Source organism: Amphiprion ocellaris, chromosome 6 (assembly GCF_022539595.1).
Source record: "Amphiprion ocellaris isolate individual 3 ecotype Okinawa chromosome 6, ASM2253959v1, whole genome shotgun sequence".
NCBI classification, from domain to species: Eukaryota; Metazoa; Chordata; class Actinopteri; family Pomacentridae; genus Amphiprion; species Amphiprion ocellaris.
Genome location: NC_072771.1, coordinates 19,834,198 through 19,853,978, shown reverse-complemented (window position 1 = coordinate 19,853,978; position 19,781 = coordinate 19,834,198). Strand labels below are relative to the sequence as shown.

The following is a 19,781-nucleotide window of genomic DNA, read 5'->3' as shown; positions in this document are numbered from 1 at the left end:
CCTGAACTTATTAAAATTTGTGGCTTTAGTGATGATAAGTCATCCAATGTTCATTAATAACATGAAATGTAAGGGATTTTAAAAAAGCAGAAACATCCTCAATTTGTAATTCATATTTTATTGTTCAAAATTCAAGTCTTCATTTTCATTTCCTACATTACATTCAGGTCTTAGAAGACACTGTTTTTGTGATTGTTGACATAGTTGTGCAGATGCTGCACAACAGACTACATCTGCATCATCTGACTATAAAAGTTTTGATGTAACACAGCTTACCATTCAGATTCATAACTGTGTTTCTGCATCTTTCCAGTTGCTGCATCAGAGGTGACACACAGGTGTGGCCCGCTCTGCCTCGGCCCTCTGATCTTCCACTGCCAGGCTGTGGGCGACATGGTCCGCCTGAGTCAGGGGGGTCGACTGGCGGAGAAAACCAAGGACACGTTCAAGAACGGCCTGGTGTTCAGCAGCCGCACAGTCAAGACCCAGGAGAGGATTCGTCTGAGGGTGGAGAGAGATTCGTTCATCTGGAACGGAGCTCTGCGTGTTGGCTTCACCAACGTGTCGCCCTTGTCCAGGTCTCTGCCTCTGCCCCCCATGGCCATCCCCGACCTCACCAGCAGGCCTGGACACTGGGCTGTTCCTATTCCTGAGTCCTTGTGTCAAGCAGGTTCAGAGCTGGAGTTCTGGGTTTCTTCAGGTGGCAGCATATACGTCTCAAACAACAGCAGTCAGTGGAAGCTGCTAACAGGAGTGGACCTCAGCCAGCCGCTGTGGGCCATGATAGACATCTATGGACAGACGTGCTCCATTCTCCTCCTGGGTATGTTTACTATAACCACAGTTTTGCTTGTCCTGCAACATGTTTTTCATTGACAATGCCAACTGTTGTTTGAATGACTGGTATCAATAGATGACGTGAAATGATGAATGTTTTACTCTTTGCTGCAGGCTCAAAGATAAGAGGGTTTTGCACTAGAAGATCCTGTCCTGCTCCTGAACCAATCACCTCACCTGATGTTTCCAGCCTCAGTGGAAGCACTGATGACTGCATCTCCTGTCTGGACATGGAAATCTCAGCAGGTATGAAAGAGTCCAAATGAAATGAAAACCATCAGCTGTCAATCTGGTGTCAGTGTTGTAATGGTGATTCTCTCCTCTGGTCTTAGATAAAGGATGTGTGGTTTGCATGGTGAGAGAGGCTTCAGTCCTGCTGCCTTGTGGCCACCAGTGTTTGTGTCACCACTGCAGCTCCAAAGTCTCCCAGCAGTTTGGTACCTGCCCATTGTGTCGACACAAGATCAGCAGCACTGGATCAGTGGAGGTCTGAGCTCCAGGACACCAGACAAGAATCAGCAAATACAAGCTACTGAGAGACTGGAACTGAGGAAACACTGTGAATAGACCTTGCTGAATGTGTCCTGGTGCAGGAGAATAAATGTTGGAGATCTTTGCTGCAACGTCCCTGATTGAAGTCCAACCAGGAAACTTGGTCCCATGTTGTTTTCCTCGTTTTTCCTTTTTATGTAAATGTTGTACAGCTTGTGAACAAAAGATGCTAGAATGATCACATTTCTTGTATTTTCTAATGTATAAAATGTATAAATCTTTGTTGTTTGAAAATTGTTTGGACCTTTATTTTGTGATCTCTATATAAGGATACGGATAAACAGTGAAGTGAGCCTCTGCCTTATAAGAAGATATGTATTGCACTCACAACAAAATGTGAATGTTATATATGTAAAGTAATCATAAAAATTTTAATGCTTAAGTATATTTCCCACCATTATGCTGTATATATTAAATCTTTTTTCCAAAAAATTAGTTTTGTCTTTAAATAATGTTAGATTATTTTTTGATTATACCATGTAAAAAAAAATAAACTGTTGTCACAAAATTCTCTATTTTCTCTTCCTTGGCTTTGATCAATGGATTGTTGAGTCATTGAAAAAAAGGCTATATTCATAAATAACACTGAAATACCATGTTACAATGGAAAAAAAAGATTTTAATTATGAGATTGTTTTGTCAAATAATTTTGTATCATTTGAAATTATTGGAATTTATGATTTCAATGACAAAAAAAAATCATCAAATTTTCATAAATACTGGTCAATGTAAGGAATAAAGAAAGAGGAAAAATCTGTGATTTTATTTAATGAATTTCTTGTTGTTTAAAAGTCTGACCAATTTTTCTTATTTCACTACATTACATTCAGGTAGTAGATGCAAATCAAAGCTTGTTGTCTGCAGACATAGTCTGCACAACAGACTACATTTGCATGATCTTGATGTTTTGTGCGTTAGCATTTTTCTTTTTGTGAAAAAAAGTGAAGACTGTGATGTATGCGTTTTTTAAATATAAATGTATCCTGTTTTGAACTGAACAATTTGAAAAATCATACTTTCCTATTTTTTCTCCAAATCTACAAGAGAGAAGAAATACGTCAGTGTTAAACATGAGTTCAGGTGATACAACAAAACACAAACAAAGCATCAATAAAGTGCTGTAAAGCAGATGCTTCATGAATAACGAGAAGTGAGGAAGACATCAAATATATAGTCATGGAAAAAATTATTAGACCACCCTTGTTTTTTTCAATTTCTTGTTCATTTCAATGCCAAGCCCCACTAAAGATACCTGAAGAATACAATGAACATGACAAAAAATGCAGCTGATTCCATAATACTTCATGTCCTATTTGACATGTTTAAGCTTCATTGTGTTCCCAGGGTATATAAGAGGCCATTTCATGTCATTAGCAGCACTGCACATGCAAAAGCCTAGAGTGGTTTCCTGCTTACATTCAAGCCATAGCACAACTCAGAAGCTGTCAGCTCTCACATAATGCCTAAAAATGAAGAATTATGTGAAGCAACAAAGGCAGCCATCTTGGCACTGCTGGAAATTGGCATTAGTGAGAGACAGGTAGCGACAAAACTCAAGATTTCCAAGACAGCCGTTCATTACACCAAGAAAATACAAGCCAAACATGGTACTACCAAATTACTAGCTGGTCGGTGCAGCAAACATCTTTCTACTCCACCAGAGACCGTTCATTCATCCATTCCTGTGTCAGGAATCGTCGTCAGACCTCCAGGGACCTTAAAAATGAGTGGGCACTGTGGAGAAATGTGACTTGTTCAGCAAGGACAGTTGGAAACCAACTTCTTGAAGCTGGTCTGAAGTCACACAGGGCATGGAAGAAGCCCTTCACCAACAAAAGGCAGAGGAAAGCCCAGTTACTCTTTGCTGGGGATCACAAGGATTGGACTGTTGATGTTTGGGCTGAGGTTCTCGTCAGTGATGAATCCACTTTTCAGTTGATGCCCACTCCAGCCAACTTACTGGTTAGTAGGAAACCTAGAGAAGCATACAAACCAGACTGTCTACAGTAAAACATGGGGGTGGATCAGTTACGATCTGGGGTTGTTTCAGTATGGGTGAAGGGCAAATGAACCAGGTCATGTACAGGGAAAACAGTTTTCTTCCATCAGCTGGAAAACTCTTTCCTGCCTCCAATGACTGGATTTTCCAACAAGACTATGCCCCTTACCACACGGCTAGGTCAGTTAAAGCCTGGATGGAGAACCAGAACATTGGAACCATGCCTTGGCCTGCCCAAACACCAGATCTAAATCCAAGTGAAAACCTGTGGAAAATCATCAAACGCAAAACGGAGAACCTCAAGCCCAAAAACAAAGCAAATTAGTTTGAATTTGTGCAACAGGAAAGGGTTGCTGTGACAGCAGAACAATGTCAGAAGCTGGTGGAGAGCATGACAAGATGCATGGCTGCAGTTATCAGAAACAATGGTAATGCAATCAGTACTAACTCCTGTGTGGATCATGTGACTAAAACAGACAGAAAAGAAAACATGGAATGCCTAAAATCTCTGTTTTTGGCAGTACAATGGCCTAGCTATTGATGTAAGAACTTAAGTGATTTTGGTTATTATCAAGAAACCTATGGAAAATGACTAGACACCAGCTCTTAAATTAAACTTAAACTTATGAGCTACTTTTGTTGTTATCATTGTATTTGTCCAAACAAATGTACCTTTAGTTGTACCAGGCATGAAAATGAACAAGAAATTGAAGAAAACAAGGGTGGTCTAAAAATTCTTTCCATGACAGTAAAGTAGGTATTTGGAGCTGTGAAATAAAGTGTGACATGAAGGTGAAAAGTGAAACCTCGAAATAAAATGTTTTACTAGAAATCCTCAGTTTGACAGTAATGAGTGTACACACTAAGTATCTGTGTGTCACATCCGAAAGATATATCTCCACAGAGCAGCTATCAGTAAACATTTATATTGCTGTTTGTCTACAGTGTGTTAAAACTGTATTTATTCATTTTCATTTTTCATTCGTGTACATTTTTTTATTATTATTATTATTATTATTATTATTATTATTATTATTATTATTATTATTATTATTATTATTATTATTATTATTATACATATGCTTGTTTCTGTTGTTAAAATGTTGCTGCTGTGACATGAATTTCGGCTAGTGTGGGGAGCAATAAAGGATGATCTTATCTTATTACAGCTTTCACTATGACTATTGATCTCTGAATGAAAAACAAAACATCACTTGCTCCGTCAAAGCGAAAGGAAAAGAGTTTGGTAGTTTCATTCTTACTCTTTTACAATTTTATTGGCTAAAATCTCCACTTTGATAAACTGTATGCAATAAAACATAGTAAACTAATATGGCATCAAAATGAAAAACAGTTTCTGGCACCCACACTTTGACCTGAAATAAAAATATATGATGTTCCAGTAAGTTTCAATGCTTGAGTTTCCATGAAGCAATAAACAAAATGCTAAAAAATATTCTCTTGCTTCTCTGAATTATTTTCTCTGGATGCACAGCGCAGATTTAAGTTCATCTTAGCAAATGAGAAACGAGTAGCAGTTGTCCAGGTCAAGCAATGTAAGCTATCTATACTGTTAATAAATGGGGTCTTATTTATGCCAAAGGGCTGCACAGTGGTGTAGTGGTTAGCACTTTTGCCTTGCAGCGAGAAGATCCCTGGTTCGCGTCCGGGCTTTCCCGGGATCTTTCTGCATGGAGTTTGCATGTTCTCCCTGTGCATGCGTGGGTTTTCTCCAGGTACTCCGGCTTCCTCCCACAGTCCAAAAATATACTGAGGTTAATTGGTTATTCTAAATTGCCCATAGGTGTGAATGAGAGAGTGATTGTTTGTCTTTGTATGTAGCCCTGCGACAGACTGGCGACCTGTCTAGGGTGTCCCCTGCCTTCCAGTCAGCTGGGATAGACTCCAGCCCCCCCCGCCTCCCCGTGACCCTAGTGAGGATTAAGCGGTGTATAGATAATGGATGGATGGATGGATTTATGACAAAATTCTCCCAAATTAGATATCACTGCCCTGCAACAAACTTAAGTTTCCAAAAACGAAGAAACAAAAATGACTTGCCAACAATATCCTCTTCGGTCCGTGTACGGATCTGGTAACTGGATTTTCCGTTCTGAAACGGGTATTGAAAAACAAAAAAGGAGTGGTTATTTGATTGTCGTTTTAAAATACAAAAATTAAAATTGAAATACAACACGTTTTTCCTTTTCATGATCAAAAAGGGATATACGATTTTTTTTTTTTTTTAAATGCTTTGATTTTCGTTTTATATTTAGGATAACAAGAAAGTAAAATCAGTAAGAGACAGAAACGAAAAAAGGTCAGTTTTTTCATTTTCTGAGACCGGAAGTGGTCATCAGCAAGTGTGGAGCCAAACAGAGTACGGTGCATAGACTGTATGTACATTTTTTTTCGTTAGTTTCCATGGTCAAAATGAGAGATCAGGTGGCCAATCTTAAAATTAATCAATATTGATTTTTTTTATAGAGCGTTAACGTTTTTGCGAAGCCAGGGGGCGGGGCTACTTGATTGACAGTCCGGTCTGGAATGATTGACAGGTCCTATGGAGGAGGTAGCAGAGACTCTGCTCTCCGCCCTTGGGATTAATTCTGATATAATAACTGTTGGTTTATTTATCGGTGCAGCAGCAGAACATTTTCCAGACAGTTTTCCTGCCCGTTGGCTTGTTTTACCCAGTTTTCTACCTTCGGCTGATTCTACCAGCAGACACTAAAAGGACTCTGATAGTTCAGTAAGTAAATGTTTATTTTCATATCGGTGCCGCTTTTAATGCACTTTATATTCAGCTTTAGTGTCAGATGTAATGTGTGCCATGCACTCCAGATGTTGGTGGAGTTTGTTTCAGTGTGTGTTGACCAGAGAAGAAAGTTAGCATAGTAAATATTAGCTTTGATGTTAGCGATGCTAACCGAGCTAGCTGCTCAGTTGTAGCCTAATTAAAGCTAACGTAGCATCAAGCTAATGTGTTGAGTTTCATGTAAACAGCTGAAGTGTGTTGTGTTCATGTAATGTGGTTCATTAAGTTCATAAAACTGTGGCTGGTTGACATTAATGTAACGTTCAGGAAACTTAAATGCGATTAAAACAGTAACGTTAATGTTCTAGTTCTCAGTAATCAGCTTTAATTTGACACTAAAACAGACTGATACTTTTAAATGACAGTTTCATTAATTTGTTTTTCAATTATACTTTTTATTTCCTCCAGAAACATATATAACACAAAAGAGCAGAGATGCATAAATACATTGAACATAAGATAAAAATGATAATAATGTAAAATTATATGCACAATTTATAGGTATAAACAAATATATGTAAGAGTACATGACAAGTTAGGAGATAGCTAAATAAATAAAAGACAGATAGCCAAATGAGAAAAAAAAAACAATATGAAAAATGATATAATATCAAGCATGTCTGGAAGGAAACCATTTTCTCCCTACCCAAGTTCCCATCCCCATCCCGCCAGTCAAACATACTGCACTGTCAGCTCGGTTTTAGTTCATATATATGTCAAGTATCATTTAGGTTAGATTCCCTGACGTTAGAAACGGCTCCCAGATTTCTGCATAGGTGTCTATATTCCCATTTATTTTGTATATGAGTCTCTCATAAGAGGCAGTTTCTGCCAGGGCCGTGAGCCATTCAGAATAGGCAGGGCTGCAGTCTGTCCTCCAATGCCTCAGTATGACCCTCTTAGCTGTGGTAAGAGCAACTTTTATCCATTGAGCTTTCTTCCCGTGCATCCTTTCGTTTCCTTTTAGACTGTTCAGGAGACAAAGAGCAGGAGTAAAATCAACCCCTGTACCCACACTGCTACTGATCTTTGCCATGACTCTCTGCCAGTAGGAAGCTAGGCTCGGACAGCTATAGAACATGTGAATAATATCACCCCTCTCTGTATGGCATCGCCAGCAGACGTCCGATCGTCCCATTCCTGTCCTATACATTTTCACCGGTGTCCAATACAATCTGTTAAATATTTTAAATTGAATTAGTTTAGATCTGGCATCTCTCATTGGATTTAGCAAATGTTTCAGTGAGTTGTCCCACTCTTCATCCTCGTATGTTATCTTTAAATCCCTTTCCCACACAGTTGTTAGACCTGTGGTAGCACCACTAAATTGATCAATAAGAAATTTGTAAATTTGACCTGCTAGGTGTGGACGACTACTCAACAATTTTAATTTAGAGCATAAAGAGCATTGGCTAGGGAGCCTATTGCCTGTTGGGATTTTCTTAGATAGACAGTCTCTAAGCTGCAGGAATCTCCAGAAGTCTCTCCTCTGCAAATTTTAGAGCTCTCTCAATTCATCAGATGTTCTCAGGGTGTTGTTCTGGTAGAGACATCCAATGTACTGAATCCCCCTAGCATGCCAGTCTTTCCAAAAGAACACCTTTCCTCCTATTTTTAAATTTGGATTATTCCATATTGAAGCTGATTCTGTCAGGAAGGGAGATGAGCCTTCCTTCTTATGTATATGATGCCATATTTTTTTAGTATGAGATATTATTGGGTTCTGGAAATCGATTTTTGGACACTGGCTCAAATAGTCTGGTGGTCTGAACGGGGCATTTAGTTCCTCCTCTATATCTACCCATAAAGGTAGGTCCTGTCTGTCTGAGAAAAGAGAGACTGTCTGAGCCCCTGTGAAAGCTTCCTGGTAGAGCTGCATATTAGGAAGGCCCAGCCCCCCGTTATGTTTTTTTGCCTGTAGTCTTGTTAATTTCATCCTAGCTCTTTTTCCAGCCCAAATATATTGACTAAAAATTTGGTCAATAGACTGAAAAATGGTTGAAGGTACATTCAAAGGGAGCATACTTAGAAGATAATTCAGTTTAGGGGCTATAACCATTTTTATGGACTGGATTCTCCCCCATAGCGAGATCTGCAGTTTGTCCCAGCCTTTGAGAAGGAGTTGTATCTTGTTGAGAATTGGACCGAAGTTGTCAGGTATCATGTTCTCCAGCCCTGGGTTTAAAAGAATACCTATGTATTTCAAATTTTTTGGCACTCACTGAAATTTCCAGTTTTGAAAGGTACTTCTGTAGCAGTATTTGGATAAAGGCATCACCTCAGATTTGGTCCAGTTGATTTTATAGCCTGAAATTCCTGAAAAAGATTTGACTAAATCCAGCAATGGGGGTACAGAGACAAGTGGGTCTGACATCAGGATCAGGATATCATCAGCAAAAATCAACAGTTTGTTTTCCCGACCACCCATTGTGACCCCGCTGATAGATTAATTAAGTCTAATGGCTTCTGCCAGGGGCTCCAATGCAATAATAAACAAGAGTGGTGAAAGAGGGTCACCCTGCTTGGTTCCACGTCCTGCAGGAAAAGCAGATGACCTTAATCCATTAACTACCACCTTAGATTTAGGCTCATTATATATCAGCTTTATAATATTCTGGAATATGGGTCCAAATCCAAATTTGTTTAGAGTAAAAGTAAGGTAACTCCAGCTGACGCGGTCAAACGCTTTTTCTGCGTCCAAAGATAGTGCAGCTACGGGAATGTTCAAATCTTTGGCCTTCCAGATTAAGTGCAAGAGGTGTCTGAGGGAGTCAGAGGAGGTCCTGCCCTTTACAAACTCCACCTGGTCCGGGTGTATTATTGTCTTTATTATGCTATTTACTCTCAGTGCAAAGAGTTTTGTTAGCAACTTTACATCGCAGCACAAAAGGCTAATGGGTTGATAGCTTCTGCATTCCATAGGGTCTTTACCCTTTATTAATATAAGGGTGATTATGGACTCTGTCATTGAGGGTGGAAGTTGTTCTGTGTCCACAGCAGCATTAAATGTCTTTAGAATCTCAGGACTAAGTTCCTCTGCAAATGTCTTATAAAATTCGTAAGGTATTCCATCTACGCCAGGGGTCTTCCCACTAGGCAGAAGTGTGATTGTTTTTTTCAGCTCCTCAAGGGTTATTGGACACTCCAAGGTTCTCATGTTTTCCTCTGAGAGTTTAGGAAGGTTTAGGTGTTCAAAAAAGTCTCTTGCATTATTTACATCCAATTCACCCTCTGATCTATATAGGTCCTCATAAAATTCTCGAAAGACATTAGTGATGTCCCTATGATTGGTGATCACATCCCCATTTTTGTCTCTGATCCCCCCTATTTGACCGGATGCTTCCCTGGCTTTCAGTTGACTGGCTAGTAGCTTACCAGCTTTATCACCTGACTCATACCATTTTTGTTTCAGTCTATATAGTGAGTATTCAGCTTTTTTTGTGAAAACAGTGTTCAGTTCATACTTAACCTTGACCAGCCTGGCTAAGCCTACGTCAGTAGGATTTTCCCAATATTCCCTTTCTAGCTTTTTCAATTCTTTTTCATATTCAGAGATTTTTAGTTTGTCTTGTTTTTTAATCAGTGCTGTTTGTTGTATCAGAACCCCCCGTATATAAGCTCTAAAAGCATCCCATACATTAGACTGTTCAGTGGTGCCATTGTTAATTCTGAAGAATAAATTAATGTGGTTATGAAGGTTTGCACAGGACTCCTCATTCTGCAAAATGCTGGTATTCAGTCGCCATCCTCTAGATCTTTCTTGTGCCTCTCTGACTGCTATAACTAGATCGATGGGGGCATGATCTGTTAAAGTCGCCCCCCAAAATGACGGGGAGGTCCCTAAAGTCCAAGATGATTTTCTTTAAGGAAAAAATCTGGATCCTCCACATTGGGTGTGTACAGGTTGCCTAAAATTAGATTTTGTCCTGATAAATTAATTAACAGTACAAGAACTTGCCCGTCTTTGTCTCTATACTCTCTCTCTACCTTAACATTGAGCTTTTTTGAAAATAATATAGAAACACCCCGCTTCTTTTGATTAAAAGTGTTATGATAGGCCCAGCCAATCCATTTATCATTAAGTCGGGGGGTGTCTATTTCCAGAAGATGTATTTCCTGAAGCATCACCACATCAGAGTTCTTTTGTTTCAGGTAGCTCAACACCTTTCGCTTTTTCAAATAAGAACCCAATCCATTTACATTCCAAGAGGAAATCTTAATTACATTATTGCCCATGATGATCTAAGGATGTATGGAATCTCCAAAACAGGTTGACCTGAAACCTTACAGCTGTTATACAGTGCAGAACATAACTAGAACAAGTTGACTGGCGTTCCCTCCCCTTATACACAACAACAAAACCCTTACAATCGGCCCTCCCCTGAGCCCTAACCGGCTCTCTATCCCACAAAACTAAGGTCCACATGACGTGTACCGAGGCCTTCTAAGTGAGGCCACTCCAACTGAATTCTAGGCATATGTTAACCGCCATAATTATGGTCCAAGAGAATCCTAAAATAAAATTTGACATTCTATGTTCGATATAAGTGCTGCAGTCTATGTGTAGACAGTGGTAGAATGTATCAGTAATAAAAGAAAATAAGTAAATATGCTAACATAGCATTGAAATGAAAATAGAGCATACGAGACAAAATATACTCAGCATGGTTGCTCTCAGCAACCCGATATCAACTTATATACCACACCATGTTAAATATTGCCACATCCAGTGAACTTTGTACTTACATACAGTGTCCCTGATTCAGGCTTAGTAGCAACGAGTATCCTATGAGATAGTATTGTCCGTGTTAAATCGAGATTATTCGGCTTCCTCAGCCGGATGATGGTTATCGACGCACCTCTTCGCTTCAGCCGCATCCTCAAAGCGGTGCCTCTTTTCACCGACCGTGACCCAGAACACTGCCAGGTACTGCATTGAGTATTGCAGACCCCGCTTCATGCATATACATCTCACCTCTGTGAATTTATTCCTCTTGTTCTGCACCTCTTTGGTAAAGTCCGGGAAAAAGTCCACTTTAGCACCGTTCCACTGAAATGATCTGAGTTCCCTTGCTCTCAATCGTACCTTTTCTCTGTCAGTGAACTTCAGGAATCTCACCAGGATGTGTCGGGGGCCAGTGTTGCCGCGGTCCGGCGGGTCACGTCTCAGCGCTGTCGGTATCCGATGCGCCCTCTCAATGGCGATGTTATCCATGCTCTCTGGAGTACCGGAGAACAGACTCCGCAGCAACTCTTTCACACATTCGGTTACATTCTGTCCGTTTTCCGTAGCTTCTGGCACTCCCTTGATTCGAATATTCTTTCTTCTACTGTAGTTTTCTTGGTATTCGAGGCGGGCCTCGAGCAGTGTGATTTTGCTGTCCATATTTTGCGTTAGGTTGGCGAGGCGACTATTCTCGTCTTCAAGCTGACATATTCTTGCTTCTGCCTTGCTGGTTCTGGAGCCTAGTTTGGCTACGTCTGATGTCAGTGAGTCCAAATTATTTTTAATCATTGTCACTTCGTCTCCCACCTTCTGCATTTTCTGTTGGAGCGCCTGGTTCATGCTGCGGATTTCGTTAAGTATTTTCGGTGTTGCTACCTGCCATCCCGCTGCTCTCTGCGTATGGAGCGCTAGCTTCAGGGTTACTTAGCATGCTAGCCCGAGATCGTGAGGAAAGCAGGTTGTTTATTTATGGACCTGCAGTGTTTCTTTTTTTTTTTTTTTTTTTAAAGTTATTTTTTTGGCCTTTTATCGGCTTTTTTATTGGATAGGTGCAGTGTGAGAGAGACAGGAAACAGGAGAAGAGTCAGGGGAAGACATGCAGCAAAGGGCCGCGAGCGGGAATCGAACCCGGGCCAGCTGCGTCGGGGACCAGCCCCTGTACATGGGTCGCCCGCTCAACGCGTTGAGCTATACGGGCGCCCCCTGCAGTGTTTCTTGTTCGCAAGTTTTTGGTTTTGCTCATTAGTATTATCTCATATATGCACTTTATAAGCGTAAAATAATAAGTTTGGCGTATATTAATTAACAAATGCAGTTGAAGCGTCCCTGCCCCTTCAGCAAGCAGCCGCTCCTCGCCACATCGTCACCGGAAGTCCAGTTTCATTAATTTGTTGAAAATTGGCTCATTTGTTGTTATGATGTTGCTGCTGATTCATTAAAACCAGATGATCCGTGTTGAAGATAGGTTTAGTTCTAGCATCAGAAGCACAAGAAGGAAAATGGAAGTTTAGTTCTGCTACATCAAAGATTTCAGGATTAAAATAACTAAATGAGTCTTTATGCCTCAAACTTTCTTTTTACAATAAAGAAATAATGAAATAATCACAGATAATAAAAATATAAATAGCAGAGAAAACCTGAGAGAATAATTTCCTGAAAAGTCTGTGAAGGAAAAGCAGCTTTTTATCCTGAAAGATCAGAATCAGCTCCAACATCTGCATCTGACAGCATCAAGTCAACCAGAAAGAAAAGAAAAAAGAAAATGACTTCTTTCTGATCACATCTGTTCCGCTGCTCACAGTCTGCTGCTGCTCACATTCTTCACATTTATAGTCCACTTTTAAAAGTTCAGCAGACAGGTCTCTGCTTTGGAGTGTGACGATGTCGTCGGTGATGTGGAGAGTGAAGTTTCCGTTTCATCCACAGCGTGCTTTATGGCGCCCAGGTCGAACTTGATGTTTGAAATACTGACCAACAGCTCAGATTTAACTGTCTGTAGTTCCGTTTTGATGGGTGTTAAACTTTCACTCAAAGCCCCCAAGAGCTGTGTCTTTAAAATAACCACCGTCTCGTTACAGAGTGAAAGTAGCACTTCCTCCTTAAGGTCAGAGATTGCAGCATCTGAGGGCCTCTTCAAAAGAAGACGTAGTTGATGAAGGCGTTCTGGAGCAGGACCAGAAAGACCACGACCAAGCAGCCTTGAGATCTTCGGCAGCATCTCCCTCAGGTGGGTGTCAACGCTGTTCACGGTCAGGTCTGTGGTAATCCCGTCAAAAAAAAAAAAACAGAAAAAAAATCTAGATTATAAATCAACATGTAACCAAAGCACTCTGTGTATAATGCCATAGTATAGGATGTAGTTCAGAAAATGTCAAAGTATAGTATACTTTTCAAGAATAACATAGTATGGCCTGTAGTTCATAGTATAGCTTGGCAAAAAAAAAAAAAAACAACTGATTATTATGTGGTTCAAAAAGTGCAAAATGATAGGATGTTGCCTAAAATTGTCATGTATGATATGTGGTTCAAAAAATGTCATAGTGCAGTATATTGTGAAAATAGTATGTTATTCAAGAAAACATCAGAGTATATGTCGTCTAAAAAATGCCATAGAATAATATTTCATTGCACAAGTAAAAGTATAGTAATTTTTAAAACTGTTCAAATTCTTATAATATGTTGCTAAAAAAACAACAAAAAACCTAAAACAAAAAAAGTCATAGTAATGTTTCAATTTAAAAAGCCTATAGTATAGCATGTCGCTCTAAAAACGTCATAGTATAGCATGTCGCTCTAAAAACGTCATAGTATGGCCTTTGGTCCAAAAACCGTCATAGTATAGCATGTCGCTCTAAAAACGTCATAGGATAGCATGTCACTCTAAAATTGTCACAGTACAGCCTTTGGTCCAACAAACGTCATAGTATAGTATGTCGCTCTAAAAACGTCATAGTATAGCATGTCGTCCAAAAAACGTCATTGAATAGCATGTCGCTCTAAAAACGTCATAGTGTAGCATGTCGCTCTAAAAACGTCATGGTATAGCATGTCGCTCTAAAAACGTCATAGTATAGCATGTTGCTCTAAAAACGTCATAGTATAGCATGTGGCTCAAAAAACATCATAGTATAGCATGTGGCTCAAAAAACGTCATAGTATAGCATGTCGCTCTAAAATTGTCATAGTATAGCATGTCGCTCTAAAAACGTCATATTATAGCGTTTCGCCCAAACAACGTCATAGTATAGCATGTCGCCCAAACAATGTCATCGTATAGCATGTCGCTCTAAAAACGTCATAGTATAGCATGTCGCTTTAAAAACGTCATTTTATAGCATGTTGCTCTTAAAACGTCATCGTATAGCATGTCGCTCTTGAAACGTCATAGTATAGCATGTCACTCTAAAATTGTCATAGTATAGCATGTCGCTCTAAAAACGTCATAATATAGCGTTTCACCCAAACAATGTCATAGTATAGCATGTCGCCCAAAAAATGTCATAGTATAGCATGTGGCTCTAAAAACGTCATAGTATAGCATGTGGCTCTAAAAACGTCATAGTATAGCATGTGGCTCAAAAAACGTCATAGTATAGCATGTCGCTCTAAAATTGTCATAGTATAGCATGTGGCTCTAAAAACGTCATAGTATAGCATTTCGCTCTTGAAACGTCATGGTATAGCATGTCACTCTAAAATTGTCATAGTATAGCATGTCACTCTAAAATTGTCATAGTATAGCCTTTGGTCTAAAAACGTCATAGTATAGCATGTCGCTTTAAAAACGTCATAGTATAGCATGTCGCTCAAAAAACGTTATAGTATAGCCTTTGGTCCATAAAACGTCATAGTATAGCATGTCGCCCAAAAAATGTCATAGTGTAGCATGTGGCTCTAAAAACGTTATAGTATAGCATTTCGTCCAAAAAACGTCATAGTATAGCATGTCGTCCAAAAAACGTCATCGTATAGCACGTCGCTCTAAACACGTCATAGTATAGCATGTCGCTCTAAAAACATCATTGTACAGCATGTCGCCCAAAAAACGTCATAGTATAGCATGCCACTCTAAAATTGTCAAAGTATAGCATGTCGCTCTAAAAACGTCATAGTATAGCCTTTGGTCTAAAAACGTCATAGTATAGCATGTCGCTTTAAAAACGTCATAGTATAGCATGTCACTCTAAAAACGTCATAGTATAGCCTTTGGTCAAAAAAGGTCATAGTATAGCATGTCGCTTTAAAAACGTCATAGTATAGCATGTGGCTCAAAAAATGTTATAGTAAAGCCTTTGGTGCAAAAAATGTCATAGTATAGCATGTGGCTCCAGAAACGTCATAGTATAGCATGTGGCTCCAGAAACGTCATAGTATAGCATGTTGCTCCAGAAACGTCATAGTATAGCATGTCGCTCTAAAAACGTCATAGTATAGCCTTTGGTCCACAAAACGTTGTTTTGTCCCGGCTGTCTGAAGTAGGTGAGGAGCAAGACAAAAACAGTCCAAACGCTGGTTTCCAGAGGGTTAGACAAGAATTTATTTGAAAGAGTAAGTTTACTGCAACACAACATGTGAGGGGGTTAAAAACAAATGGGTGTTGGTAAAATAAAAATAAATAAACAGAACTAAAGTGAACTTCATGTTGACATTGATGGGCATTCCAACCAGGAACAAAGTAAAAGATAATCAATACGAAAAAAAACTCTTCCTGTTCACCTCTTCAAGCCCAAAAACACACCGCAGTAGCACTCTAAACTAAAACTACCAATGGGTTCCCTGTTTTCCTTTCTGAACAATTCAAAGGTCCCTCTCTACCTCCCTACACATCCACCAACCACTGGAACACATCTCCAAAGTTCTGCCGGGCCAGCTCAGCTTACCTTCAGAAGAAGTTCCGCCACCTGCCAGATGAAGGAGCCTGTTGAGAGGCAGCTGGCATCGTGATTGGACTGTACTTTGGTCTGTTCCAATCCAGCTTCAGCTCCAGAGACGGCAGGCAGGACGAGTCAACGGAGGCCGGGTGGACGAAGGCATGCAGCTGAGTACAATCCAGAAAACAACAGAGGAGGAGTGCAGTGGCCCAGGGCCAGAACAACCAGAGTAGCATCGTATGTCTCTTAGAAAACATCATAGTATAGACTTTGCTATAAAAAAAAACGCCATCATATACATCGTATATTGTACAAATAACAAGTCAAAGCAAAGAGACATACATTGTAGAATTGTAGTAATTGTGGGCTGACTGATTTACTGATTATCAGTATTTTATTTTTTACTGATTTACGGTAATAAATACATTTAAAAATTGTGCTACTTTGGCTCTGAACCTTGATCTACCTGTGGTCGCTCTGTCTTCTGCAGTGATTTGATTGGTTATACGTAACGAATAAAACTCCTTTAACTTAACATCTGTAAACAAAACAAAAACGTATCAACAAAGTTTTCTGTTAGAGTTTGTGTTCTACTCCAAATGTCTCACTAATAATCATTATCAGCCTTAAAAACCCACAAACACCCCTCTATACTCGACCACACTTAGTACAGTCCGGTTCCCCCTTCTATAAATCTGCTTGGAATCTTCCACTTCCTGTTTGTCAAAGTGGCCTTCTACCTGGACAGGTTTTGTTGGAGCTCATGCAACAAACATTTTGGGTAACTGCACTTTAATATGAATGGATGACACTGAATTAGAGTCTGTTTTAATGAGACTGAGTTAAGATGTGTAGGTCTGTCATTAAATAGGACATTATTTCTCAGAATTCACAGAGAAAAGTCTGAAATGTTTGCTAGGTTAGCGTCCCACATGTTATTTGGCTCAGCTAAAGCTAACTCTCTCCAACTTCTGGATCTCTTGAGTTGCTTGTTGTTAAATTATCTTGGTAGTGGTGCTGAAGCTCAGAAAGTCTGAGATGTTTGTTCAAAATAAGTTCATTCTCAAGTCTTATCTGAACTGTCCTCTTTTGTTTGAACTTTCCCTAAACTTAGGAGTTAATAACAGAGCAGCACATCCAGACTCAGTCTCATTTATGTAGAGATTAAACTTCAGTGTCATTCATTGATGTTAAAGTGCAGTTTTTCAAATGTTTGTTGCACATGCTCCCAACCAAACCAGTCCAGGTGGAAGACGATGTGAAGAGAAAGCTCCAGAGGATGAATATCACACATTTACGTTGGAAATAAATGTCCTTTAATTAGACATTGTCATGCAAAAGTTGGATTTCCCTTTAATGATGTTCAAATCTTTGTTGAGTGTTTTGTTGATGTTGGTTTCTAAATGTTTTTTGACACTCGGCCCCAAAGATTAAAACCTTCTACGGCTCACAAGCTGCAACAATTCACACATTATCAACTATCGTTCTGACTAAACTAAGATAAAAAGTGAAAAACTGCCTGATTCCTACATCATGAATGTAAATCTTTTTGGTTTTTATGACAGTAAACTGAATATATTTGGGTTTGACATTTTATAAACCAAAACAAGAAATGAATTACTGGAGAAGACGACAGATTAATGGACAAAGAAAATGTGTTTTCCAACATATATGGCTGAATTACTCCATTACAAGATACATACAATTTAAATTCTATTTTATTTATATAACGCCAGTTACAGGTCAAATTGTCTCAAGATGCTTTATTTTTATATTTTTTTTGTCATACTTAAAATATGACAAAGTAAGAAATTTAAAGCTCTTGACTAACCCAATTTATTATTTGGTTTTTAAGAGATTAATCGACAATTAAAATAACTTTCTCCACTAAAACTAATAAACATGAGGTCAAATAGAAGGAACAGTTTTAAATACTGCAGTCCCACGACGACAAGAATAAAGTTTGTCAACAAAAACTAAATCTGCTGGTGGATTCCATTAAAGTCCTAATAAATGATAAAAGTGTGATACTAAAGGTTTGTGGTGCTAAAAATGTCCAAGTAAAGATATGAAGTTGAACATGTGGATGGAGGTTGATAAAAGTTGACCTCCCTTCATTTCTCTGGAACCAACTCCATGGATTTTATGGATGGTGGTTAAAGACCTGCTCTTCGAGTTGTCTTCCTTCTAGTCGCTGTAAAAAGTCAGTCCATCCTGGCCGACTTCAACACCTCTTCATGACAACTTGTTCTGCCTCCGACCTCGTGGAAACTCCAGAAACTCGGGAAAACCTGTGGAGACTCGAAAAACTCGTGGAGACTCGAAAAACTCGTCGGGCGGGGGAAGGTGTGGTGGGCGGTTGGGGGAGGTGGGGGAGTAGAGGGGGGAGGCCGCCACCCACCTCCCCGCCTACTCTCCGCCCTGACTCCGCCCAGACTCCGCCTTGGCTCTGCCCATGTGGTCACTTCAGGAACTACGATGCCAAAGGGACGACGAATTTATTTCTTTTCATCTGATCTGTAGCTCAGTGAGTTAAGGATTTGCCTGTGGAGCTGCAGGTCGCTGGTTCAAGACCAGACCCTTCTTAAACTTTTTGAAAATCCTGACAAAGACAACGAAAGAAAAAGGCCAGTGGTGGGTCTTGAACCTGCGACCTTCCACTTCGGAGTCTGTCTTCTTACTCCCTGAGCTACTCGCTCAGATACTAATTCTTCTTTTTTTTGCGCATTTATCACCTATTTTTTGTCATTTTCAAGTTTTTTTTTTTAACTCGAGTCTCGACTCGACCGTTTTTCTCAGGAGGTTGGACTTCAGCCTTTGTTCTGGAGGGTGGAACCCTCAGTTCCAAGACTTTCCAAAGCCTCCACACCTCCCGAGTCCTCAGGACCTGAGCTTTCACACAGTCTGAGGGCTGAAATTTTCTAAGTTCCACAGTAGTTCTCTGTTAGTTTTAACCTTCAGACAGTCTGAGGACTGAAATTTTCTAAGTCCCACAGTAGTTCTCTGTTAGTTTGAACCTTCAGACAGTCCAAGGACTGAAATCTTAAAAGTTTCTCAGTACTTCTTTGTTAGTTTGAACCTTCAGACAGTCTGAGGACTGAAATTTTCAAAGTTCTTGAGTACTTCTCTGTTAGTTTGAGCTTTCAGACAGTCTGAGGACTGAAGTTTTAAAAGTTTCTCAGTACTTCTCTGTTAGTTTGAACTTTCTGGTTAACAGAAGCCTTAAAACTTGTGACCATGAGTCTTGATTTCATGTTTAGACCATCCATCTGAGTTCTTCTCAGACCTTCACCTGTGGGTTTTTTAAGAAATCCTTCACAAACTTTGATTCTCTTCACTGAACAGTAAAGTTTGTGGAGATCAGAAGGTAACATTAGTTTGATCAATGCCTTCAACTACTAGTAGACTTTATCTGGAAAGCAGTTTTCTTAAATGAGTTCTTAGTAAATCTGTCCACAATCAAACCAAGAACATAGAAAGAGGAAATGTTTGAAGAAACAACTTGATGTTTTCATTTCAGACTAGAAAACGTTTGAAGACTTTTATCTGGTTTTGCTCTTTTTCATCCTTTTATTGTCTCTTCTGTTTAATTTGATCTTCTAAAGTTTAACTGGTGTCTTTTCAAATGCTTTGTCTTTAGTTTGATTCTTCTTAAATGTTTAGTTTTGCTCTTTTCTCACCTTTTATTCTTTTCTAATGTCTGATTTGATTTTGAAATGTTTTGTCTTTTTAATGTTTGTTGTTTTTTCAAATGTTTTATTGGCTTGTTTGAAAAATTCCTTTTTCTTTCCCAATGTTTAATTTTTTGATTAAATCTGTTTTTTTCTTTTTAAATGTTTTACCACCTTTTAATGTTTCATTTTCTTTTTAAATGCTTCATTATATTTTCTGTTTAATTCCTATTTAAAGTTTTATTGTCTTTAAGATGTAATTTTCTAATTAAACATTTAATTTTTTAATTTAATGTTTTGTCTTTTT

General features: G+C 39.2%; 1 protein-coding gene across 1 annotated transcript; it reads left to right on the top strand.

Moving 5' to 3' along the window:
- On the top strand, window positions 1-1,591 carry LOC111582153 (E3 ubiquitin-protein ligase NEURL3-like). The gene is made up of 3 exons (XM_023290690.3): window positions 1-823; window positions 952-1,083; window positions 1,170-1,591. Exons 1-3 carry the CDS (start codon window positions 394-396, stop codon window positions 1,328-1,330), a joined length of 723 nt encoding a protein of 240 aa, XP_023146458.2. The 5' UTR covers window positions 1-393; the 3' UTR covers window positions 1,331-1,591.
- Window positions 1,592-19,781: the final 18,190 nt, after the last annotated feature.

Bases quoted from the DNA above. Each gene is read 5' to 3' on its own strand.
- LOC111582153 (XM_023290690.3), top strand. From the start codon at position 394: ATGGTCCGCCTGAGTCAGGGGGGTCGACTGGCGGAGAAAACCAAGGAC. The intron at 824-951 runs GTATGTTTACTA...TCTTTGCTGCAG, and splicing joins GTGCTCCATTCTCCTCCTGG to GCTCAAAGATAAGAGGGTTT. The intron at 1,084-1,169 runs GTATGAAAGAGT...CTCTGGTCTTAG, and splicing joins GGACATGGAAATCTCAGCAG to ATAAAGGATGTGTGGTTTGC.